We start from the raw sequence: 24,497 nt of genomic DNA on the forward strand, positions 1-24,497 counted from the left end.
TTTTTGCATCAGTGTTTATAGAAATTGCTCCCACATAACTTATTATATACAGTTCTTACGGTTCTCCTTTAAAATGCAAATGCACATGAAACCACTAGAGGGCAATAATGAATAACAACTTCAGAGCTCTCTAAAGTCTTTTGAGAATAGCATTCTTCAGCACCAGCATGGTTTTACAGGAGACACTATACCATGAGTGCGAGACTGCAAAGTTCATACCGAGGGATATAATGTAGATGCAGTTCCTTTCTTTCACTTTACCTGGTTCAAACTACCTTGTTTTAGCAAATGACTCATTTATACAGGTGAAACGATAAGAAAAGTTACCTTTCTACACTTCAGCAAACAATAAAAAGTAGAAATTATGAATTAATATTTACATCTGTCACTGAAAATATCCTGAAGTTGCATCTGTTATAATGCAAGGTTTTTTGGGTTGGATTTATCGGCTACACATCCATGATGTAAATCTTCCCTTTCACTGCATCTTAAACGTTTTCCACTGAACTGAGATTTAGTGACCCTGTAGGACAATAGAGTGCAGAGAATTAATAATCAAGTTCAATAAACCAGTTTTAGATGATCTGATCTTTGTGAGATGGCACATCATTTTGACTCATCAGACAAGGCAATTATTTCTATTCTTCTGCTGTCCGGTTTTGCTGAGGCCATGTGAATTGCAGTATGTTCTTAGCCGGTGTGTTCTTTTGTTGCTTCGCCCCATTTACTTCAAGTTTGTTCAGAGATGTCATTCAGAGATCCTCCTCTGCATACCTTGGTTGTATCAGTGATTCATTTGATGTTGCCTTCCTATCAGCTCAAAGCAGTCTGGCCATTCTCCTGTGACCTCTGACATCAACAAGGCATTTTCACCCAGTGAACTGCAGCTGACTGGATATTTTCACTTTGTTAGATCACTATTTGTGATCCCTAAAGGTGGGAATATCCCAGTAAATCAGCATTTCTGAAATACTCAGATCAGCCTGTCTAGCACCAACAACCATACCACATTTAGAGTAAGGTAAGTCTGAAAGGTGTACCTTTCAAAGTGTCCAGTGTGTGTTGTTAGTGTAAGTTTGTATTACCTTACTTACTAGGATTCTATTAATTTTCCTCTTTTTTGTGGTCATTTGATAAATAAAAGTTCATTTCAAGCCTTAAAACAGATGAAAGATTCGTTTAATACAAACCTGGTGATTTTCCTTTAGTATGCATGAAATTTTGTAATCTGAAAGTTTCTTTCTTTTCTCAAAATAAACTTAGCCCAAAAAGTGTGGATTCTGTTTGCTCAATCTTTTCCTTGTTGTAACAATTCTTCTTGGCAATAAATCTCATAGTGTTTGAAAGCCTTTTTATTTCCTCATAAATGATGCTGCATTTGTAAGGAGAATTCATTTGTGGGTTGCACCCATGAAAAACTTGCCAAATCTTCTCTGCAAATGGCAAAAACCTTCTTGTGCGATTGCTATCTGCTATATCTTATTCTTGTACCCCATGTGCTGCCAATCAGGTGACTGACTGGTGTCTGATTAGCAGCACCTTTGAGGATGGACCCTACTACAGTGGTCAATTGGTGTCTGCTCCAAGCATGCCATGATTGACTAATGTGGATAGGGCCTGTGCCACAGGGCAACTTCAAGCTGGTGTTCTGCAAAACCAAGTTGCAGCATTTTTTTTTTTTGAATGCGTACCATCTCCAAATAGAAGAGCATATTCCACATAAGAGGGGATTTTTGAGACAGGCCACAACATGTGTCCCAAGAAGACAACACCACCCTGTCAGGATTTAGGAACTGTAAATAGTTTTCTACAGCTTTGCAGTCAAAGTCTCCAGTATGATATGGCTGACGGCTCTGTACCCAGAAAATCTGGAACATACCATACAATGGAATCCCATATCTCCACAGTCTGGGACTGAACTCTATCCTCGAAGATGACACTCATCCCCACAGAGCAGGATTTATCAGAGACTATCACCAAAATTTGGGAGTGGAGAGAAAGGAACGGCCTGCCTGCAGTCCTGACCTCAACCACACCGAAGAATCGGACACCATCCCAAACCGGTGTGTGACCAAGCCGATGACCAGCATGAGGAGGAAGTGCCATGCTGATGTGGCTGTGTATGGTTCTTTCACATTGCACTGATGTCCCTGTTTGTTAACTGGATGGACTGTTAAATGGCCAATATGGCTCGTTCCTTCAGACTTCAATCATCCAATCCAATAAACAACACCAAACAAAACTCAATATTAGAATAAGCTTTTTTTCATGGTACAACCTCCATACTCAACCCAGCTGCTCAACCCACAAATGCATTTTCCTTACAAATGTGGCATCATGGATGGGGAATAAACAGGCTTTCCAACAGTATAAGATTTATTACCAGGAATTATTGTTACAACAAAGAAATAATCGACCAAACAAAGATTTTCTTACTGGCAAGTGCCAAGTTTATTTTAGAAACAATATATTTGGATTTTGGACTACTGGCTGAACAAGTATGTCATCCAATATGAAACTGAGAGGTATTTTTATTTAATTAATTAATTTATTGTATTTACAATAAATTAATTATTTTATAAATATGTATATGTATATATATGACATATTTACAAAAAGAGCTCATTCAATAATGAAATAGTCAACAGGTGCAACACCCTTTTTTTTCATCCGCCAGCTATGCTGCCTGTACTTAACTGCCAATACGAATTATTCATCTGTCAGCTTGTGGCTCACTGCTCCAATTTTCAGGTTTCCTGCACCAAATGATAACATGATGATATATATGTTTTAGGCTATCCCAGTTTAACTGGATAACTCCATTTCTTTATTACACAAGGAGCAAATATGGAAAACCAAGATTTTGTCAAATAATTACATTAAGAGGCTCCAACAACACAGCTGACTTTCATTTATAGGACGCAGTCAAAGCTACCACATGCTTAACTCAGTATCCAGATGGATACTGGACATACCCCTGCACCAAGAAAATGTTAAATATACCTCTGTGAAATAGGCTTGTTGTAGCAACAATTGTCCAACTAGTTTGTTATTAGCATTAATTAGCATGTGTGTGCATTTAAACCAAACCAGTCAGTCTATGAACTGCTAATCAAGATTCTAACTAAGTAACTAGTATTCCACCCTCTTGTCCACATATGACATCATTTTTGCTGCATCCATCTTTTATATACAGCCTATGTGGTGGCACCATACTCCTTTCACCAAATGCTATTAGCATAGAAAAAAAATGAATTCGGTTTTTTGGTCAGAAAAAAAGAAGCCAACGCAAAGTGCCTTAAACCTGCATTCTATGTGAAGGCCACCAGATGGCGATAGTTGTGATTGCAAAAAAAACATCCAGTCCTTTAGTATAGGTTTGTGGGAAAACGGCTCTTGACCTGTGGAACACTTTCCTCTCAGTCACTCATTTTGGATCATATTGAACTGAAAAAAAGTAAAAAATCTTCGTTGTACTTCAGAATGCAAGACTGTTTGTGGTATGAAGCTACAGGTTCACTGGCTAATGACTACTTAATCTCAGCTTGGCAGCCTTTGAGCCCTCTGTTTCAGTCACATCTGCCTCTCCTCATTACATCTGGTTCCATGCTTATTATTTGGATAAAGGGGAACTAGCTCTAAAAAAGCAATTTTAATCTAACTACAGCTGCAACAATCAAGTAATGCACATAATAACATATCAGTCTTTGTGATCCAATATTTTTTTTTACTCTTCTTTAAATTAACCAAATTTTTATTTTCTTTGTTTTGTTTTTTATCACTGTTAAAATTCCTGTTAAAACTTTGCACTGTCACAGTATAAGACCCTCACTATGCACCTGTGGCACTTTTACTTTAACACTGTGGTTTATTTCTTTTAGACTGCACTGTTTTTACTCTTTATCGTGCTGCTGCAATACAATAATTTATTAAATAAATTAAAGATCATTGAAGTATCTATCATGTATATGATTCTGAAGTGAGCCATTAGACATGAGTAATTTTACTTTAACTACTTGTGCTGAGACATTTATCATATTTTACTATCTGTATTTGGGCTACATGCATGTTCTTTTGTTTTTGTTTTTGTATTCATTTCTGATAAAATAGTCTTATTTCCTCTGGCTTCCCTCTCTTTGTCCCCACCACCACCTCCACCACCCTGTGGCACCTCTACTTTGGTGCCAACACCTGTGAGCGGCCACATCAGGTTTATATTACAATAACAGCATCATTTTGTTGATTTAAACACCTCCCAGTAGCTATGACTGATTTCTCTCACTTGTTCAGTTCTGATCATCAAAGTTACTCTGAATTGACGCTTTTCAGTCGTGTTCATGCCGACTATCTGTTTGGATGCTTCTATTCATTTTCATCCCTTTGCGCTGTGAGGAGGCAGAGAGGTGTTGGCGTTGGATGAGGGCTCACGGAGCAGGAGCGCTCTCTCAGCTAGTGTAGGAAGGAGCGAACTGATGAGGGGGCTTTGTGATGCTGAAGGCTATAATATCCGACGACTCACATCATCACCATCATCTTGAACTCGCGAAAAACTACAGCCATTTTTCGCACAAGCTCCTCCTTTAACTCGACTCAAACTTGAAGAGCAGCATTAAACTCTTCAACACTACTATGTAAAAATGCGCTTTTGTCTCGGGCACAGCTGGAGCATCTGTACAACCCGAGAGGTTTTACCGAATATCCGCGTTTTTCAAATGGTGTGATGGTCGTCAACATTAGCCCAACCAACAGAGCAGAAACACCTCCGGACAAACACATGGACGCTCTGGAACATCCCATGTTACAAGTGAGTTAATTCATTTTAATTAAAGCTGACAGTTCCTGTTAAACTGACACTTTAAACCTTGGCACTGCACGCTGAGAGACGTCAAACAGCTCACCTGCTCTCAACCTGTCCGCTTCCTTTGCGCGTGCTGATGAGCGCAGGTGCCCTCATTAAAGTTTTGATTGAGGTTCGTAAGTCGCGAGGGCGAATCTTTATTTTTTGTTAATTTGTTTTTTGTTTTGGTTTGTTTTTACTTATTTGTGGGTCAGGTTTGATATTTGGATATTCACGTTCAGGGACTGAAAATAGTTTGACATGTCGTATTAGTTTAATATCACGACGTTTTGAAGTAAGCTAGCCAGGCCGCTCGTCAAATTAACTCATATTTCCGGAAGTATTTCAATTGTAAAGCCAGTGGTAGAAATTACATATTTACGAGTGTAATGCAAAAAGAACTCTGTTCAAAGTACTGCTGTGTAAACGAAAGTAACTAAGTACTAGGTGCTTTAGCGGGTGTTTTGGCTGTTTTAGTGGCAGGTAAGCGGCATTTAAGTTTAAAGCTAGTGTAAAGTCTCAAAGAAAAAACATTGTAATGTCTAAAACATGTTAAAACGGGTTTTGTGTATTTCTGCAGGTAAAATAATGAAAAAATGATAATAAATTATATATAATTATATAATTGCTCTGTGGAGTAAAGTGAGTTTATTTAACACGTATAGTGATATCTCTGTTTGGTCCTGGGGTATTTGTCGAGGGGTCTCGACTGAGGGGGACAAAAAAAAGCAGATTTGAAATGAATTTCTTGCATTTCGTGCATTACTTTTCCAGGATGCCACTTTTGAAAAATAAGCTGTCTACCTACACGACTACCTAACCTCCTGAAACACGTCATAACATTACACCTTAAGTGAAAACACTCAAATCTGTAATAAGTAAGAAACAGTGGAAGTCAGTGCTTGGCTGACACTGGCTATAATACTGACTGAATGCTTTGGTATAAAAAATTATTTTATGCTGGAAATGACTCACCAACTCCACTCAACTACGCAATGAAATTCATCAGTGAAGACGGAGGCTGTAATGTTGGAAGCAGAACTGGTCACTCAGATAACTTAAAATTGCTCTATTGGCTTTCATAATCACAGATAATCTTTGTCAGAAACAACCTTTTTTGAGATCTCACCCTGTACTTGGAGTTTTCATAGAGAAAACATATTGATAATGAAATTGATCTAACTACAGTTGCTGCATTTGTTGCTAAACATTAATGACTTATGAGTCTCATATTATTTTCTGCTGAATGCATTTTTGCACATGAACTTAAAATCTGTTATGGGGAAAATGTATTAGTTTGCATGGTCTTGTGTATATTCTTTTAAGATTTAAGATTTTAAGATTCCTCATAAACAGTTTTATCCTGTCTTTTTTTGTTGTCTCAAGTCTCAAAGCAAAGGAGCTCGGAGAAAAGGTCGCTTTAAAGGCTCAGATGGAAGCACCTCGTCCGACACAACAACCAACAGCCTTGTTCGCCAGGTAAGGGTGGTGATTTGAATTTTTGCTGATCTCGCCTATCGGTGTCTTATTTTTGTCATCTCTAAACTATCTGTTGGTGCCCAAAGCCTAAAACCAAAATAGTTTTGTCTTTGAAAAGGTACAACAAAGATGTAGCTGACCACGATAAAAGAGTACCATGAAGTATAATTCAAGTTCCTGGCTGCAGTTACTTCCCGTTGGAATCTAACACTTGTGTGTTTGTATAAATGCCTGACAGTAAATGCAAACTGGTGTAAGAGCTCAGGCTCAGTCATCATCATCCATCAGCAATAAGATGTGCATTGCGATGAAAGCCCTCTGTAAACACTGCTGGGTACAGTATGTTAAATGGAAGCCTCTCATCTGATATGCATCTTCTGTGCACTGAGTGCACAGCGACACTGTGACCTGTTATAAAGCAGACCCTGTGAGGTACACACTCAGCGAGTCTGGTCTTTGTTGAGCAGACCTGCAAAGGGACAGTATGGGCTGAGTTAAGGATGAACACTCCTGCTTAAATGTTTCTGCCTTTTTTGGAGGAGGCACAGATCGCCTCGTCTTTGGCACGGCAGCAGCAGAGCGACGGGAAGCTGGAGGAGGTCAGATCAAAATTGCACCTCCTAGGCTGCTGTCTACTTCATCTCACAGCCACAGAGAAGTTCTCAATGAGGCGCTGCAGCTCAACCGAAGCTGCTCAGGGAGAAATTCCCTGATTTTTTTTTTCTTCCACCACCCTTGGGAGCTAATGTCCATTCCCACAGTCTTCTCCCCCAAATGAGGAGTTCCCCTTCAGTCAGAGTCATCGGTTAGCTTTGCTGCGAACGACTGTCAGTCTGCATCGTCATGTTAGGGAAATGAGAGGGCATTTGAGTGAGAGACAGAAAAGAGATGGTGTGGAGCAGAGGAATTATGCTTTTTGGGAGTCAGACAGTCTCTTTCATGCAGAGCAAAAATATCTTCTTTGAGATATTTGCTGCAAGAGGCCCCCAGAAATAGCAGACCTTCCAGTAACTTCACCTCTGTTTAGATAACAGTGTAAATACTGTTATTCAGTTATGTTTTCATGACAGCATTTTGTTCTGACCTTATTTCTCTTTGCCTCATGCTCAGTCATACTTACAGATGTATGAGAGTGTACTCTCTAAGTAGCTATACTCACACCACCACTCACACTCATGATCTCAGTGCCTTTTAATCAGCCTGTCATTTGATGTTGTCTTCACTGTTATTATTTAAACATGCACAACTGGATTTAGGATTTGGAAACCATCTCTCGGCGGGAAACATAACAACCCAGTGCCCGTCTGAGGTGCTGAACCATCCTATATTTAAAATAAAATTACTCTGTCCTTTACTGAATAAGCCTCAGACATGATTTGCCCGCACATGTTAGAGCACAGAACTAAGAGTATAAAGATCTCCCTTAACTGGTTTACCTGATAATCTAGTTGTCAGTTCTATTCAAAAACATAGCAGATCTAATCATTTTTATTATATCAGGTTTTTGAGGTGGAACTTGTAGAGTAACTGTTGCTGTAATGAATGTATAAAAGCATGTAAGGGTGTCAAATAAGTGACTGTCTCCTCAATAAATTACATGATCTCTTGTATATTTTCTGCCTCTCACCCTCCTGTTTAACCTGTTGTTTTTGTGCTTCATAATCCTTTTATACATGTGGGCGTCTTAAGAACATCTCACCAGGGTCACGGTGTGATCAAGCCAACGCAGCTCCGAGCATCAATACAGTCTCGCAGTAACTCCATGCAAACACTCCTAAATGACAGAATTACTCATGCTCTTACAGATAGAGAGGGCAGAGGGCAGATGGGGAGTAGTTTGAGTAGAGAAAGGATGAGAGACATTCTCTGCGGTCATGGTCTGATGCCTGGGAGGGGGAAGTGTGGAGGAGGCTGGGAAGGATGGAGGCTCAGGCAAGACCAGACCGCTCAGCCGTGGGAGTAGCGAGGTCGGTGTTTGTGGAGCTCAGCTCTCCATTGAGAAGGAAGAAGGGCAGAACTGTCATAGATTTGTTAGCAAACTTTACCACCATCAGGTAGACGGTTTATTTTTATTCATGTGAAGGTGGGCTGCTGTGTAAGCAAACATGCGTCACTGAGTGCAGATTGTTTTGTTTGCTTTGTCCCATCTTTTTCTGCACATGTCGAGGGGTCAAAACTTCGAATAAATAGTGTTGAGATCAGGATCATACAGTGCACTTGGGCGCCCTGCATAGAGTTCCTTTAACTGCCCAGACATTTACGTCAGCCCGAGATAGAAAAACAGATGGTTCAGCATCAAGTTGATGAAAGCTGATACATGTTTGTCCACCTCGGAGTTATTTTAGGGATCAGCTCCTTATTTTTAGAAAATATATGTGGTGAGACTCAAAGAAAAGGTAGATGTAACTGAGTGGAAATAGTAGCTGGTAAACTTAGATTAGCAAAAGTATAAATAACAACACAACATGTAAAATCTGTAAAAAAATATTTTAGAGAAAGGTCATGTGTATGACAATTTTTTTCTCTCTGAGAAGTTGTCAGACAACTAGCCAAGACTTCACCGGCGCTGGAGTCTGGGAGTTTTACATGGATGAATATGAATCCAGGGACTTCTGGGCTTATGTGCTAAGCTGACTGATTGTGTGTTTGTGAATGACTAAGCAGGTATAATAAAGAGCCAGCTTCGACATCATGAATTTGCGAGCCTCTTGACAATAGAGAATTGAATGTAGTCATTTCTAAACTTACAACTGGCGTAAGTGTCCACTGTGAGTGATCGTCCATTTGTAAACTGGCACTGTGTTTAGAGTGTCTGCTTTTGCTTAATGCATCCTGGGAAATCAGCCAGTCCTCCGTGACCCTGAATAATAATAAACTTTCTTTATATAGCACTTCTCTAAAAACAGAGTTAACAAAGTACTTTAGAGAGGGTGAGAAACAAAATGCAGAACAAACAACAGGATTAAATACTAGCAGAGGGATGGCTTAAAAGTGAGTCTATAAAAGCTTGGCCCAGTTAGTGAATAAAACAAAAAGACACAGACCTTGCGAGGATACTTCTCGCAGGTTATTTCAGGTTTTACAAAAACATTACTCTTTTTCAAACAAGCCAGGAAAACTGTCAGATGAGTTTCAACTCAGGGTGTCAGTCTGCCCTTTGCCTCTTGGGTAAAGATATGAAATGATTATAGATATAGGTTTCTTTGAATTCCTTTGACTTTATTGACTCCACTGAGTTGACTGGAGTGTAATCAGATGACAAATCTGCCTTACATCATGCTGATAGGCACATCGTTTTCGAGAATACAGTCATAAATGTAGAACTTGTAAGGCAATGAGATCTGAACTGCCAACCCACCTGTGTCCATCATAATGAAGAACAAACCTGCAAGTGCAACACACAAAGCTTTCTTGCCACTGTCTGAGCTACATCATTTTTATAGGCTGACACCACAAATTTACACCAAGGTAGCACAGAAATTTACATTGCATTATTTTTCCTCTCAGTATGGTAAATCACTGCCATCTATCTAGCAGTACAACGCAAGGACTCATACATATTAAAAATGTTTTAATTGTTGATAAAGTTCATAGGATATTTACACTTTACACTTTAATCTACACTGTGAAATCACCCACTGGTTTGCAAAGACCCATTTTGAAGTGTTTTCACCATCGTCATTGTGGCGATATCGTATTCTCCTTGGCTATCAACTGATCAAACTCAAGCTGTTAGCTCATGAGCATATCCTCTATTTTTAAAATGTACAAAATAGACTTAATTTTTATTCAGCATGGCCCAAAACAAGCAACTGATCATATGAACTAGTCAGCAAAGAGTTTAGAGGTCAAATCTCAGAGCCGTTTTCCCATATGCTTATAGGAGAGGAAATGTTTTTACAGAGCTGTTGCCCCCTGTTGGCCTTTAAAGAGAATGCAGGTATAAGGTGCTTCTCTGCTGACTTGTTCAGTCTTCTCTGTTTGGCTAATTTATGTTCTACTGCTGTTTAAAAGCACTGCTGCCATGTTGGATTGTGAAGTTGGGGATGGTGGGGCTAATACTGACTGGGTAAATCTGACATGAGCAGCTTAAAATTTCAACTCTGGATTTTTGACTTCCTGCTTCAAATGTGAGTGTGGTAGAAAAATGTTTACTGGATATAACCTCTTGGCTCCACTCTTGTTAGTTGCCAATTAAAATAAGATATTCAGTCTTTATGTCATTTGTTTTCAATAGAAATTCAATATTAGAGAAAGCAGACAGTTAAAAATTGAAGAATAGATTCAATATAAGGAGCACCTGCTCAGGGGAGGATAATTTGCGTGCGCCGGGTGAGGTGCTGAAATGATATACAGTGAAAAATGAGATTCAGTGTTTAGTAGTTGAGACTGTGATTTGCACAACTCACAGAGCATTATGTCATAATTAACCTACTGCTGCTTCCCACACTTGTTATGTTTATGTAAATGGTTGCACCAAGCTTCCCACTTCCCCTCTGTGTTGTCCGCCTCCTTCTGGCTCTTTCACCTCTCTATGATGTCTCCCACTCCCGTAACTTTCCACAGTATATTGGTACAGTTTGACCTGCTCTGTCTGTAGAGATGGATTTGCAGATGAAAGTCTGCATGAATGCATGTGGTGAACACATAAAAACCCATTCCCATTCACTCAGTGATTGCAACCATTTTCCTTCTCATCGTTCCCTTTATTATTATTTTAGTCAGTGGAGAAAAGGAATGACGCAAAGAGCTCGTTATGGTTCTGATCAAATCTGACAGCCCGTCTGTTTTCATGCCATGGATATGTTACATATGCACTGGTGGTATGGAGTGACTGCCATTGGAAATCTCAAAGATCAATTGTAGCATTAACCCTGCAGACCTTTTCTGAACTTTAAGCAACAAATGTCAAGATTTTTCCAGTAGTAAATATTTCTGGAGAACAGTATGTAATGTCTGGCTTCAGACTGCAGTAATGTTGGCCAGAGTAAGATACTGTACTTGAGTGAAAATCTAGAAACAAAAAAAGCAACCGTAAAGCACTACTGCTGCTCAGTCGGCTGTTGCAGCAGTGCCAGACTGCCATCTAGTGGACAAACAGTGTTATTGGGGTTATTTAACTGAGTGGAAATACATGGATAGCCAAATATGGTTGCAAAACTGTAAGTGATGTAACAGTATGATTTTTATCTAATAATACTGACACTGAAGCCACAAATGTGGAATTTATTGTTCAGTCTGTTGTTTTTTTAATAAGTGACAAGCGAAGGAACAAAGAGAAAGGCGCACATTGTTATCACTACATCAAAGCATGCCCTGCTTTCACAGTTGACCTGAATCCTCCATGCATCCTCCCACTCCTCAGTCCTGCTGATAAATTAATTTGGCAGTGAGCTGATCCATTAACCACCTAGTGGCCAAGGTCACAGCCCAGTTATTACGAGTGATCATCATCCTCCACTCAAATAATATCTATCTAAATAGCAGGTACTGTATTAGATGAATCACGGATGAGAGAGAGAAAGATAAAAAGTTTTGCTGATCATGTTTCAACGACTGGAGACTGCAGGACATGACTGAAATTCATGAGAGTGCAAAATCCATCCTCAAAGTTGTGGTGTAAAACACAAGTGTCCATTCTCTTTTTTTGTGCTTTAATCATAAGATGGATTCATTTAATTAGCTCCTTCTTATGCCTTGAAAGCTTGCTCTTACTGCCCCTATGATTGATTGAAACTGTCTTCTGCATAGTGATGCAGATCCGGGGGGAAGAATAGACACATCTCTCACTGTTACATTACTTTCATGATCACAGTGAGTTCCTAGTACCTAACAGTGTGTGCATGTTAACTCATGTAAAAGCAGAAACTGGTGCAGATTCTTGGGTAAAGTACCTCAGGTATGACTGCGAAAATGCATCCAGAAAGGCTGTAATGAACCCAAATTAAACTGGGAGTACTTCAATGTGGAGACCTGTTTCCCTGCAGTATTATCCATGACATCAGCAGCTGAGCGATTATTACCATTGAAGGGTGACAGCCTCTGACAGGCTAACTGATAGACATGATTCCCCTCTCACTGTAAGGTGCACAGCTCTGTGTTTATAATTGTGCCTTTCCATCACCGCAGACACATGTCAGCCTGTGAAATATTGGCAGTAAACTAAAAAGGCTTCAACGATAATAAAAGATCACGGCAGGTTTATGTTGTCAGACTTGAGGAGATGAATAGATACGTGTATATTATCACTGATGAGCACAAAGTTTCACAACAGGCCACACAGCCGCAGTCCAGGGTTCAGGGTTATTGTGTAGAGAAATACTCTTTCTAATAACGTTTTAATATAACACTAATAGACATAGATTATGGCACAAATACACAAAGGTCCTCTCAAGGTGCTGTATATTGTAGGGTAAAATCCCCACCTCAGATAACGCCCTGTGAGCAAGCACTTTGTGACCGTGGGAAAGAAAAAGTCATTAAACAGGAAGCAAACCTCTGGCAGAGCTAGGCTCAGAGAGGGCCAGACATCGGCTCTGTCTAGTTGGGGTTTGAGGGGAAAGAGAAAATAAGAAAGAGAGGATATTCATGAAAACAGATTACTGAACCGTTTAGAAAAAGCCCCTGTTGACTGAATGCTCACTGATTATATTATAATGTGTTTTGTTTGTTCACACTGCACAAAATTGGCTGAATTAAAAAAAAACAGAGTGAGGCAAGATAATTAAAGTCTTACTAAGCATGCAGATCTGAGATTACTGACATTTTCATTTAATTCTCCATGTTTGTGAGCGTATTACAGAAGACGTTGAAGCGATTATTTCATTAAAAAATTCCTCGCATTAACATGCACTTTCTTTAGGATCTAAAACTCTCCCTCAAATATCCCAAAATTAAAACTTGTTATGTTGACGTGAATTTGCTTTTTTACATTTCTCATCAATAAAATTTCAGCAAAAAAAAAAAAATTGACCTGGCTCTCATTTTAGCCCTGAAATACCCCATCTGTCTTTAGGTAAATCTTTTAAAACCTCAGTTAAAGCCAATGTGTTGGAGAATAAATTATGATACTTGACCTAATGCTTGATATTTTTATTTTCGTAAGTAGTAGGCGCCTGGAAAATCACTTGTGATTCATGGAGACAGAAAACTGGGTTTGTTTTTATCTTGACGCAGCACTTTGTGACAGCAGAAATCATGTTGTTATTCTACTGACAAACTGCAGCCTGTCCCACCTCAGCCTGAGAGTAAGTGATGATGTCTTCAACATCAGAATCAGCTCTGCACAATATAAGAGTGGAGCAAACTAAAAAAGTTGAAGGTAGGTGACAATGGGGGAGGGATGCTTAAGCTCGGTTTATACATGTGCTCAGTGCTGTCCTTTATTATTAGCACGAAAGAAAAGCTCATTTGTTTTAGAATCTGTTTGGCTCCTCACTTTTTAATAATCTGCTGATGCAAAAGCAAAGGCTTCCCGTTTAAAATAAAATGAAATTATGTATTTTGGCTGAAATTAGTGTTGCTTTTATTGGCTTTATTAGCTCCAGTTGTAAATCTGTATTTTCAGGGAATCTTTGCTGTCAGTGCTCATAAAACTATATTTGCTACACCATTTTCAAAATACATTACTTTGATGATTTAATTGAAATCACTGCTGGAAAGGTTCAAAGTTAAAATCTATGTATCCAGCTGGATACAAAAGCACATCCACAGTCATGCTGTATAATTGAATATTACCCGTGACCCACCCCTCTCTACCACAGTTGTCCTGTGGCATGAAGCGGGTATGTGCATTTATGGCTGACACAGCATTTGTGATGGAGTAGTGAGGCCGGATGTCCTTCTGGACTCAATCACCTGAACACAGTGGGAAAGGATAATAGTGGAGAGGAGGTGTGAGATGAGACGGGAGGGGAAAGAAACAAACACACCAGCTCTGCAGTCACACAAAGCACTCCAGCATGACTGAACTGTGCGAGTGACTTCCCCCTGCACCACAGGCAGCGTTGTGCTGTTCCTCCGCTCGCAGCATGAGACACACACTGTTTCTGTTACATTAAAAGCACAGTGCAGTCTCTTCAGCAACCAGTAGCTGTCTCAGTGCCTGTCCTCACACAGAGAAAGTAAGAAGGGTAATCCAGTGCAAATGAGGACTGAGTCATGGCATAAGAAGAAATAAAGAAAAGGAGTGGAGCATAAAAAGTCAAGATAGCCACAGTGTGTGTGTCAAGCTTTTAAAAGCCGACTGAACCCTGGATGAATGAAGGAGGGGCAGGGAATATAGAGGATGTGTCGTCTATTAGGAAGCAAGGGACAGCGGTCAGTAAAGGACACTCAGAACTCCACCTCCTCCCTGTGCCAAGAAGGAACTTACGCGTGGTAATGAGTGGGTCTAAATCCACTAGCAGCTGAACCAGTGTGCCAGCCTGCAACTGTACGTCTCTGCCACAGCACAGCAGCGCTGCAGAGGATTTGGCAGCACAGAGGCTCTGCCAGAGCGTGCACAGATTTTGGGGTGGGGTAAACTCAGATGGACACTCTGCTGCAACAGTCTGGAGATGGGTAGAAGAGGAGGAAGAAGAGCAAGGAATATTTGAATCGGACTTTTGAATCTCCAGAGTTTCTGAGTAAGGGGGCAGATAAGGTGCACACGTGAGGAGGGGTGGACAGAAGTAGGGGGCAGGTGTGGATACGACAGCCCTCTGCTAACTCTTCCATCAAGGATCCCTGCTGTCCTCGTTATCTGCTTTGCACCTTTTGGTGGTCCACAACCCTGTGGGCCAAGTCTGAAGGCATGGACCGAGGCTGAGTAGATGCCTGACAGGGAGTCTGTGAGACGGCCGTCAGTTCCTCCCCTCCCTGGTCCCCTTCATGCCGTGCTGTGGTCTGGGCCATCGCCGGAGAGCAGAGCTTCCATATGTGAGTTTGTGGCTTTGATGCTGATTTATCACACAGGATAGACTACATGTGATAGTGAGAGAATGAGAGGCGATGAAGCCTACAGTTGCCAGCATATGTGCAAAGACTAATTGTTTCAGGATGAATAATTCAGAGGTTATTTGGCAGGTGTTTCCATGCATGCACAACTTTACTGAAAATGTCAGCGCTGCTTGAAAGCACCAGTCTGAAGAGTCAGTGGATGCCTGCCAGCTTTTTCCCTCGATGTTGATCACTGTTGTCTGCTGCTGTAGATCTCTATCCAGAAACAATCCTGAGTGCTGCAGGATTTAACTGAAATATTTCAGTTGCCTGAACTGACCTGACAGTTTTCTGCAGAGCTCTGTTTTCACTCTGCATGCTGCCAGACATGATAAATGTTTTATTCCATATTTATTCCAGGGTTTGGAGAGAGAGCTGTGAGGTGGTAATGTTTTTGAATGCTGTGGGTTCACAATGCAGGCACATGCTCTGTTGACAGTTTGACTTTATTGGGTTTTGCTTGTTTATTTCTTGCGTCTTTTATGTGCTAGTGTCTGCAATCAGAAGCTCATTACAACGAGTCTACTGTGGCTGTTCAGCTTAATGAAATTGCAGTGAGAGGAAAATGTGGGTGTTTTTCTTCTAATAGCTATGACTCCGAGATGGAAAATTTGATGACACATGCATTTATTTCTCTACTGTCCTGTGCATTCTTAATTTTGTCAGTCAGCCTCAGTGGGTTTTTGTGCACTCCTTTATGTACAGCACAAAGAAAGGGAATGTCTTCTGCTTTTTGCAGCCTCCAGTGTTCGTCAATAGAGCAATGTAAAAATGAATCATGTTTTCCCTCTTCCACAATTCCCCAGTACTGCAGAAAAAGACAAGCATTGCATTTTGCCACTAGATGGCCACATTTCACTTTTGAGTCTTCCACTCAAATACATACTGTACATGCAGATCTGTCTTTTATGCACAGAGAGAAAATGCCTCACCGCTATTAAAGCCCAAAGATAAAGTTTTCATGAGGTAGACTTTTTTATATAATTATCTAAAATGAGTTATGAAGTCATCCACAGATCTGAGATGGTAACTTGTTCGCCTCTGGGACAAAATGTCCTGAGCACACAAAAAAAAACGTCAGAATGACGAAAACTGTGACATCTAAGCACATAAAAGTCTTAACGGCAGTGTGAAGTCATCCTTGATTTTTTTTTTACAAGAGTAAATATTCAATCTTCAGACAGCAACAGTCAACTATACCCATGTGTTAATCAAAAATGGCATTTTTGAAGATTTGCTTCTTTGTGTCATGTGAAAGTAAACTTCATATGTGGGTTTCCAAATGTTGGGCAGGCAAGGTTTACACTTTTTAGACAATGAGTAATACATTTATTGGAAAAAATTATACACAATTACATAATTGTTTGTTTTATCCCAATTTAGCATGAAAGTAAACCTGAAGTTTCATGTGAACACGGGCTGCCAGAGCAGGTGTAAGATTGTGGCGGTGAAATATATAATAATAGTACACTAAATGTTACAGACTTGACTTAAACTGAGACAACAAAAACATGTTTCAGTAGAATATTTAAAAATATTTTTTTACTTTAAATTTGTGCTTAATTTAAAATGTCCAAAAGAAAAGAGAAACCTGTATCAGTGCTCTAAAGGAAATCTTCATCAGTACATAAATAAATTAGTATCACCCAGTTGTTCCAAAAAAGAACTCATGGGTTCATAATTCATTATGTGATACTTTGAGCAGCAAGTAATACACCAGTTGTGTCTTCTAAATTCAGCCAGAAGCAGCCTTCTCTCATTCAGAGAGCTCTTTGAAAAGGGTCCAAGGCATTTGGGCCCATTATGATTATTATTGTCTGTCTTGAAATGCTTCTGAACTGGAACAACAACGTTATCGCAGATATTATAGAGAAGGAAAAAATGCCAGTGTGCTCCTGTGCACATTGCTCTAGTTTGGTTACGCAGTCTGGTTTTGTGTGACATGCGCTGCAGTAGGCTGGATCAACATTTACTGTACAACTGAGTAAGCTTTAATTTAACTGATGAGTGGATTAGTGTAGGACCAGCTGTGGAAACGCCACACCGGAGCATCTAAGCCCCATGTGTGAGGTGTTTGCATGAAAACAAACCATTCGCTGTGGTGGAGTATCACTGGCAGCATGTGTTTGTGTTTAATGACTGTGCACAAAGTAAGCATGGGGAAATTAATATAATGAGTAGAGTTTTTGGCAGAGGGCGGTGCAGCGCTGAACTTTATGACACTCCTCTCACATGTTTCCAATATGGAGCACCAAACCGCCGTTTTACGTCTGAAATGGGGCGGAACACAATTCTGCTCTCGATGGAATGTGGAGCACGGAGACCTGGCCGGATGGGACTCCGTCTGACAGAATGAATAGCCAGCCTCAGACACTCCTCACGGAAACTCAGTTAATTGAAGACAGCAGGGCCTACTCCATTCCACCTTTTGTTTTCTAGGCCTTCTTGCTTGCATGATGCAGCACCAGTAGCTAGTGACATCTGAGGAAACCAACCTGAGTTCTTTTCCTGCAGTAGAAATGCTGATAAACTCTTTAAAGGTACATGTGAAACAACGTAGCACAGTTTCTTTTCTATAGTCAGTGTATCGTGAGGCGCATCCAGGTGTGTTTCGAGATCGGGATTTGGTGGGAATATTAATGCATTATTCATCTGCCAAAAAAAGTTATCAATGAATTTGCTGTATCTTAGTTTGTATCTACTCACTCCCCAGCCATCAGGATAACAAAGAGAAAACAGATCACTTTTTCATGTGGAGAAAAAACAAAACTACCTACTGTATCAGGACAGATAATCTGACAGTATAACAGATAACATAAAAGATGGGCATAGCCTTTATGACCACCTCTGTGTTTTGACACCAGATGTGACAACCAAGTGCTTGATCTGAAACTGCCTACTTACTGGCTAATGATTTTGGATTAACAAGTTATTAGCCGGTTAGCATGTCTTGAATTATCCTCCTTTGTGAAATCTTAAAATTACCATAATTTACAAAAAGGACTTCATGTTCTACTTGACAAGATTTAAAACTAGCAATTGAGCACATAAGGTCATCAGAAAAGTCTTTGCTGAGGTAACGGAGAGAGGAAGAAAGGAAGCTGTCAAGTCGCCCCCTGGTGTAATTTATAAAGAATGCAGGTTTAAGACACTTGTGCGTTTTTCGACCTGGATGCAACATCCATCTGGAAGACCATTTGATGGATTATGTGAATGTATAAGGAGGCAAGGTATGCTAGCAGAGGGGTGATACAACTCACAACTAGACTGTTTAAACGTGCCTTTGTCTGATGCTATAGTAAGAAGTGACCACATGTCAGATGACATAGAGGCTGTTTTGTGCCTGGACACAAAATATACACAGTGGACACTGACCTAATTGTTATTGACAGCTCTCTGAGGCTATGCAGCAGTGCTGTGAGCTACCTGCTAACTTTAGCATGGTACCAAGTTAACAGAAACACTGCTAATGTGGTGTGGTTTTTGATACTCCATCCATCCATCCATCTTCATCCGCTTTATCCGGGGCCGGGTCGCGGGGGCAGCAGCCTAAGCAAAGAGGCCCAGACCTCCCTCTCCCCAGCCACCTCCTCCAGCTTATCCGGGGGAATACCAAGGCGTTCCCAGGCCAGCCGAGAGATATAATCTCTCCAGCGTGTCCTGGGTCTGCCCCGGGGCCTCCTCCCGGTGGGACATGCCTGGAACACCTCACCCAGGAGGCGCCCAGGGGGCATCCTTGTCAGATGCCCGAACCACCTCAGCTGGCTCCTTTCGATGTGGAGCAGCAGCTGCTCTACTCTGAGCCCCTCCCGGATGGCCGAACTTCTCACCCTATCTCTAAGGGAGAGGCCAGCCACCCTTCGGAGGAAGCTCATTTCTGCCGCTTGTATCCGCGATCTCGTTCTTTCGGTCACTACCCACAGCTCGTGGCCATAGGTGAGGGTAGGGACGTAGATCGACCGGTAAATTGAGAGCTTCGCTTTTACACTCAGCTCCCTCTTCACCACGACGGACCGGTGCAGCGTCCGCATTACTGCAGCTGCAGCCCCAATCCGTCTGGCGATCTCCGGCTCCCTTCTCCCATCACTCGCGAACAAGACCCTGAGATACTTGAACTCCTCCACTTGGGGCAGGAACTCATCCCCGACCCGGAGTGGGCACTCCACCCTTTTCCGGCTGAGAACCATGGCCTCAGATTTGGAGGTTTGGAGGTGCTGATCCTTTTTAAGTTTTTGATACTTAATGACTTAAATGGCCATATTAGTACCATCATGTTATTATTTGATTTGGGCACAAAACACAAATGGCTGACGTGGTTGTCATGTGATACATTATACTGTCATAAGACAGATGTTTGGACGTAAATAACAAAATGGTAATGAAAATTCATCCTGCTGGGACTTGTCTGCCGTTCATAAAATAGTCCTTGAGAGATTTAAAAGAAAACAAACATGGACCTCACGGTGGGAAAAGAGGAAACATCAGGGATCATAAATTTCAGGAGTAGCCATGTTTTTAACATTTTGTCTTGGCTTATTCAAGAGATGTAGCTATGTAGCAGGTAAGTAAAAACTTTGAGCTGTTAGGTGGACTAAAGAAACCAGACAGAGAATGAGAAAATACTGGAATATTCTCAGACAAAGATATTTTTTTCCCAGAAACAATTGAGTTTGTGTGTTCTTGTGGTGAGTGAGCCGAGCTCCCATAACAAAAGGGTGACCTGGAATTCCCAGTTTTCCAGGCACCGGGATGGATGCCCAGATAGGAGTCCCGAGCCAGCGCAGACTAAATTGGAGCAGGGTTTCCTTGGCAGCAATTATGCGTTTTTTCACTTATCCAGAGAATATGGAAATGTCCAGGAACTGAGCCGTTAATTGGCCACAGAGGCTCTGAAGAATGTCTTGGATTTAGGTGGATTTTTTTTTTACTGTGTTTACGTCACAGCTGGACTGGAAAGTGTGATCTATACACTATCTGTGGAAGCCTATGAAGAGTATAGCTCCAGCCCGGAAACACTGATGTCAGTGACACAGTGCGCATTGACCCCGTTTAAGTTACGGCTGGCAGTCTGAGTTTTAAAACTCTCAGTGGTCTGGAAATAGTGAGGTCATGGGTAAGGAGATGCTTCTCCCATCCTACAAAATGTACTGATTCCTCATTAATCTTCCTAATATGTCTACAATAAATCATTACTGTCACAACCTGGCTCAAAAGTATGTGACGAGAGGGAGGCCAACTAGGGTCTTAGATGACGCCAAATGTGTAATTAGAGAAATTAAGAAACAATACAATAGGGCATATCTGTCAACGGGTCAGTACCTTTGTAGTGTCAGTGATGAATGAGTGTGAATATAAAAGATCAAAGAATAAACGGGGCTGTCAGTCAGCCAACCAGGTTAAGGTCTGCTTTATATTCTCCTGAGCTCAGCCCATTCAGGTGTGTTGCATCAGGAAACTCATGCAGCTTATTCACTGTGTGTAGGGCATCGATCAACTAGGATGTAGCAAAATGCTGCACACTGTTTTCAGGTTTGATTCCTCTGTTCAGCTCCACGGATCAGTTTCCTGGAAGAACTGAAAGACAGAGCCAACAAGGAAAGGACAGCAAAGCATGCATCCAGCATGAGGCCATCAAACTGCAAACTGGGCTTGTTTGTCTGCTTGCCTTATTCAAGTCACTGTGATATTTTAAGAACTGCATGCAGACAAATACTGCATGACTATAAGATCTGTGGTTCTGGCTTGTAAAAAGGCCACATAAAAAAGTTGTGGGGAAAATCCTGAGGAAAGCAGGAAGACCTGTACCAAATTTCATGCCAATACCTCCAGTAAGAGCCTGGCAATCAGTGCGTATAAAACTTAACCTCATTATGATAAAGTGTCGAAATTATACTGGGAAAGTTTTGAAATATGGTTTCTGAGAGTCTTAGAAACACAACTTCTTTGCCTGTTTGCTGCTTTCTAACCAATTGAGATGAATGCATATGAAATAATTTAGTGTTCATTGCCAAACTTAAAAGAGACCTGTAAATGTGAGGACTTTGCAGGCACTGCAGTATATTTAAGTGCATAGTGTGTTACCAGTGTAGTCCAAGTTGACTTCAGATAATCAACAAGCTCCTCTGTCTATAATTTAGTCCCTGACGTCCTCTGACAGCTCTTTGGTCTCACTAATGGTGGTGAAGAGGCTGAAATGGAACAAACTAACTCTGTGGACAGGTGGGCCTTAGACACTTCAGGTCAGGAGTCTGTAACTGATTGGCTGTCAATAGGCGGGAGCCAAATTTATGGCTAAACTGTATCGGATCAAATACTTATTTCAATCAATGCCAAGAAAAATGACTTTTACTCCTTATGTAATGTGTTTTTCTGGATATTCTTTCTTTCTGCATTAAAATAAAACTACCATAAAAATGAGTGACTGTTCATTTCTTTGGAAGTGAGCAATTTTACAAATTCAGCAGGGGATCAGATATATTTCCCCCACTGCCTTCACTTAATCTCTTATCTTTACTTTTCAGTTTGCTTCTAACATACCTTGTGATGACTGTACTTTATGTAATTTTCTTCTACTAACAGCCCACAGATATTATGAAATCATGCACATCGTGCTGACACAAGAGTGCTAGCAGAGTCGTTTGCTCAGCTCACACCCATTAAATTGGTACCTCTGATAGAAAGGGCACCCAGGCCAAACTGAGCATCACTTAAAACAGGAGCAGATGTTCTTTGAGGCCAATTAACAGGAGAGAGATGCAGACAACCTTGTGCACCAGAGGAGGGCTGCTGGCCCATATGGATACTAGAGACAGTTAATTAGAGTGGCAGATGTTAAAAATGGACCAGGAGCCGAGTAAAGCAAGAGTTTTCACTATATGTTTGTAATTTTGTGGTTTGCATTGATTATTTTAATGAGCTGGTCTCACCGGTAGCCAAGATTTTCCACATTAAAGTAACAAGATAGAAGTAAAAATTTAAAAAGATGGCCTCAGATATTACGTGAAGTGTTCATGTATAGAGCTGCTATGATTAGTCAATTAATTGCTCTGTCAATCAAAGGAAAGTTTACTGACGTGTTTGTTTGCCAAGTATCCTTCAGCTACAACCTCTCGCAGGTAACAGGGTTTCTTTTTAGCCACAAAAGATTGTGGCAGAGAAATCAAGTAAAAAAAAATTAAAAGTTTCCATCAAGCTATAACTGAAGAAAGAGCACATCTCAGATAAATTTTGAAGACTGTTAATAAAAGACTCACACAACACCCTTCCCTTATAAAAGCTGCAAGCTGTTTTGGCACCTTTTTAAATTCCTTTTCAAACACTAGGTGTTCTGCTTGTTTATGTGCGGTCTGTAGACTTTTCTGCCACTGCTGATCCAGAGATCCGCCGCTGCTCTGTGGCTCAATTTCACCCAAATGCAGCCACTCAAATCAGCACTTACAGCCTCAGAACTCTTCACTGATCTTTTATGAGTAGTCCGGATCAACTTGAACAAACAGACTGCAAGAAGTGTGGAGAGGAGATGTTGGTGAGATTTTGCAGAGGAAGCTACAAAAGTCAGCATTTAGAGGCTTGATCAGAGAGCAGTGGAGCCACTTACTTAAGAGATTAAATGGAGAGTCACCGAGCATTTTCTTACTGTCTGTCATGCTATTTATCTCTTAGCAAAGTGGTACCATGACAACAGGTGCCAGCTGGGTGAGAAGACGTACTCCAGAGATTGAGGGAGAGATGGAGGATGCTAGAGAGCAAGGAAGGAGACTGGCTCTAGGTAGGTGGCAAAGAGCAGGGATGAAACAAATAAAAGCACGATAATAAAAGGAGAGGTACCTACAGCAGATGAAGATGAGGTCAGTCACTTTAAGTTTTGCTCCAGTGCTCCCGCTTATTTCCTGCCTGATATCTGTACATGCCAGTGACCTGCCAGTCAGGGCTCTCCTCCAAAGACTCAGTATGTTCATCCTAATACTTCTATAAGCTCACCCTGGGGAGCTGGCCACAAAGATCTGATTGGGCGCGTGCTGTGGCTCAGCAGGGCGGGGTTAAACCTGCTGGGATGTTTCATATTCATACTCTGCTCAAATACATAATCAGTCCATCAGGTCACTGTGTGCTGTGAGGAGGAAAACACTTTTGAGTTTTGCTGGATATTTCTGGACTTTTCTAGTTTTGTAACGTAGCCTGAAAAAAAAAAAAAACTTGAAAACTCTGCGCGTGGCGTGCTCTGATCCGCTGACAGATGCTGGATTCAGTCAGAGCAAGCATTTCGGGCTCGCGGGTTTGCAGGGCACATGATGACCAATGGCTGAGCGCGACGTGCCCCCGGCCATCACCCCTGATCCCGCACAGACCTCCCCACGCAACAGGCTGCGGGGCTAAAATCTGCTGAGGAGGGGGGTCCTCTCGCCACGTTACTGGCCTTCCTCTCGTTGCCATGATCAAACAAACCAAGAATAAAAATGTCTCATGGGTAAGTGAGGTGTGCTCCTGTAGAGTGAGTGTGCTCCTCTTCTCTTGAAGTGCTCTGTCATGTGTGTTTTTACTCTGTATTCTGTGGCATTTGCAAAACATCTGAAAGCAATGTAACATTTTGCATCACTATTGATATGATTTTGTGGTTTAACAGATTATGCAGAGGCTATTACAGTGTGTTTTCATTGATTTTTTTTATGCTGCTGTACTCAGTGGCTATTCCAAACTGAGGCTTAGAGATTTAGGTATTATATAACTACAAGCTACTACATACCCACTTTATGAAATCTGGTTATCAGTCTGCCAACTCTGCCTCTGCCAGGAAGTACGCCAGATGTTGATGGGTTGAATTTCTAGTTGATGGCAGTTCAAGTTGAACTCTCCATGAAAGGTGCATTGTTCTTGTTTTTTTTTTTTAAATAAAACAGCAGATAAACTGGCACCTTTTGTTAAGATGTCATAGTTTGTTTGTTTTTTCTAATGTGTGTGAGTTTGATATCTGAGTCTTTGCCAGTGCAGACGGATCAGGGCAGATTAGAATGAGAGTGGCTTTGCGAGGATGAAATCAGCTACTTGGGAAAACGGGGGTGGGGCAGGGAGGAGAGAGTTGGGGACGGAGGTATGTTTACTATCAAATCTACTTTCTTTCTGTCTGTGGACATTTTTCTCTTTCTCATTCTGCAGACATACGACCTGCCAGAAACTCACACAGCCTCCTTTTACACATTTTATG

At 41.1% G+C, this 24,497-nt stretch overlaps 1 protein-coding gene across 6 annotated transcripts in view; it reads left to right on the forward strand.

Annotated features, from left to right (window-relative positions):
- Positions 1 to 4,219: 4,219 nt before the first annotated feature.
- The window catches only part of cacnb2a (calcium channel, voltage-dependent, beta 2a), a 72,550-nt gene continuing 52,272 nt past the window's right edge, over positions 4,220 to 24,497 (forward strand). For 2 of the 6 annotated variants that reach the window (XM_082547664.1, XM_082547668.1), the window contains exons 1-2: positions 4,220 to 4,804; positions 6,224 to 6,316. In XM_082547664.1, coding sequence (XP_082403790.1) covers positions 4,721 to 4,804; positions 6,224 to 6,316 — 177 coding nt within the window. In that variant the 5' untranslated portion in view covers positions 4,220 to 4,720. The other 4 variants (XM_082547669.1, XM_082547672.1, XM_082547673.1 and 1 more) reach the window with 3 other exon arrangements.

This window comes from Aulonocara stuartgranti, assembly GCF_965226115.1.
Source record: "Aulonocara stuartgranti genome assembly, chromosome: 9".
Lineage (NCBI taxonomy): Eukaryota > Metazoa > Chordata > Actinopteri > Cichliformes > Cichlidae > Aulonocara > Aulonocara stuartgranti.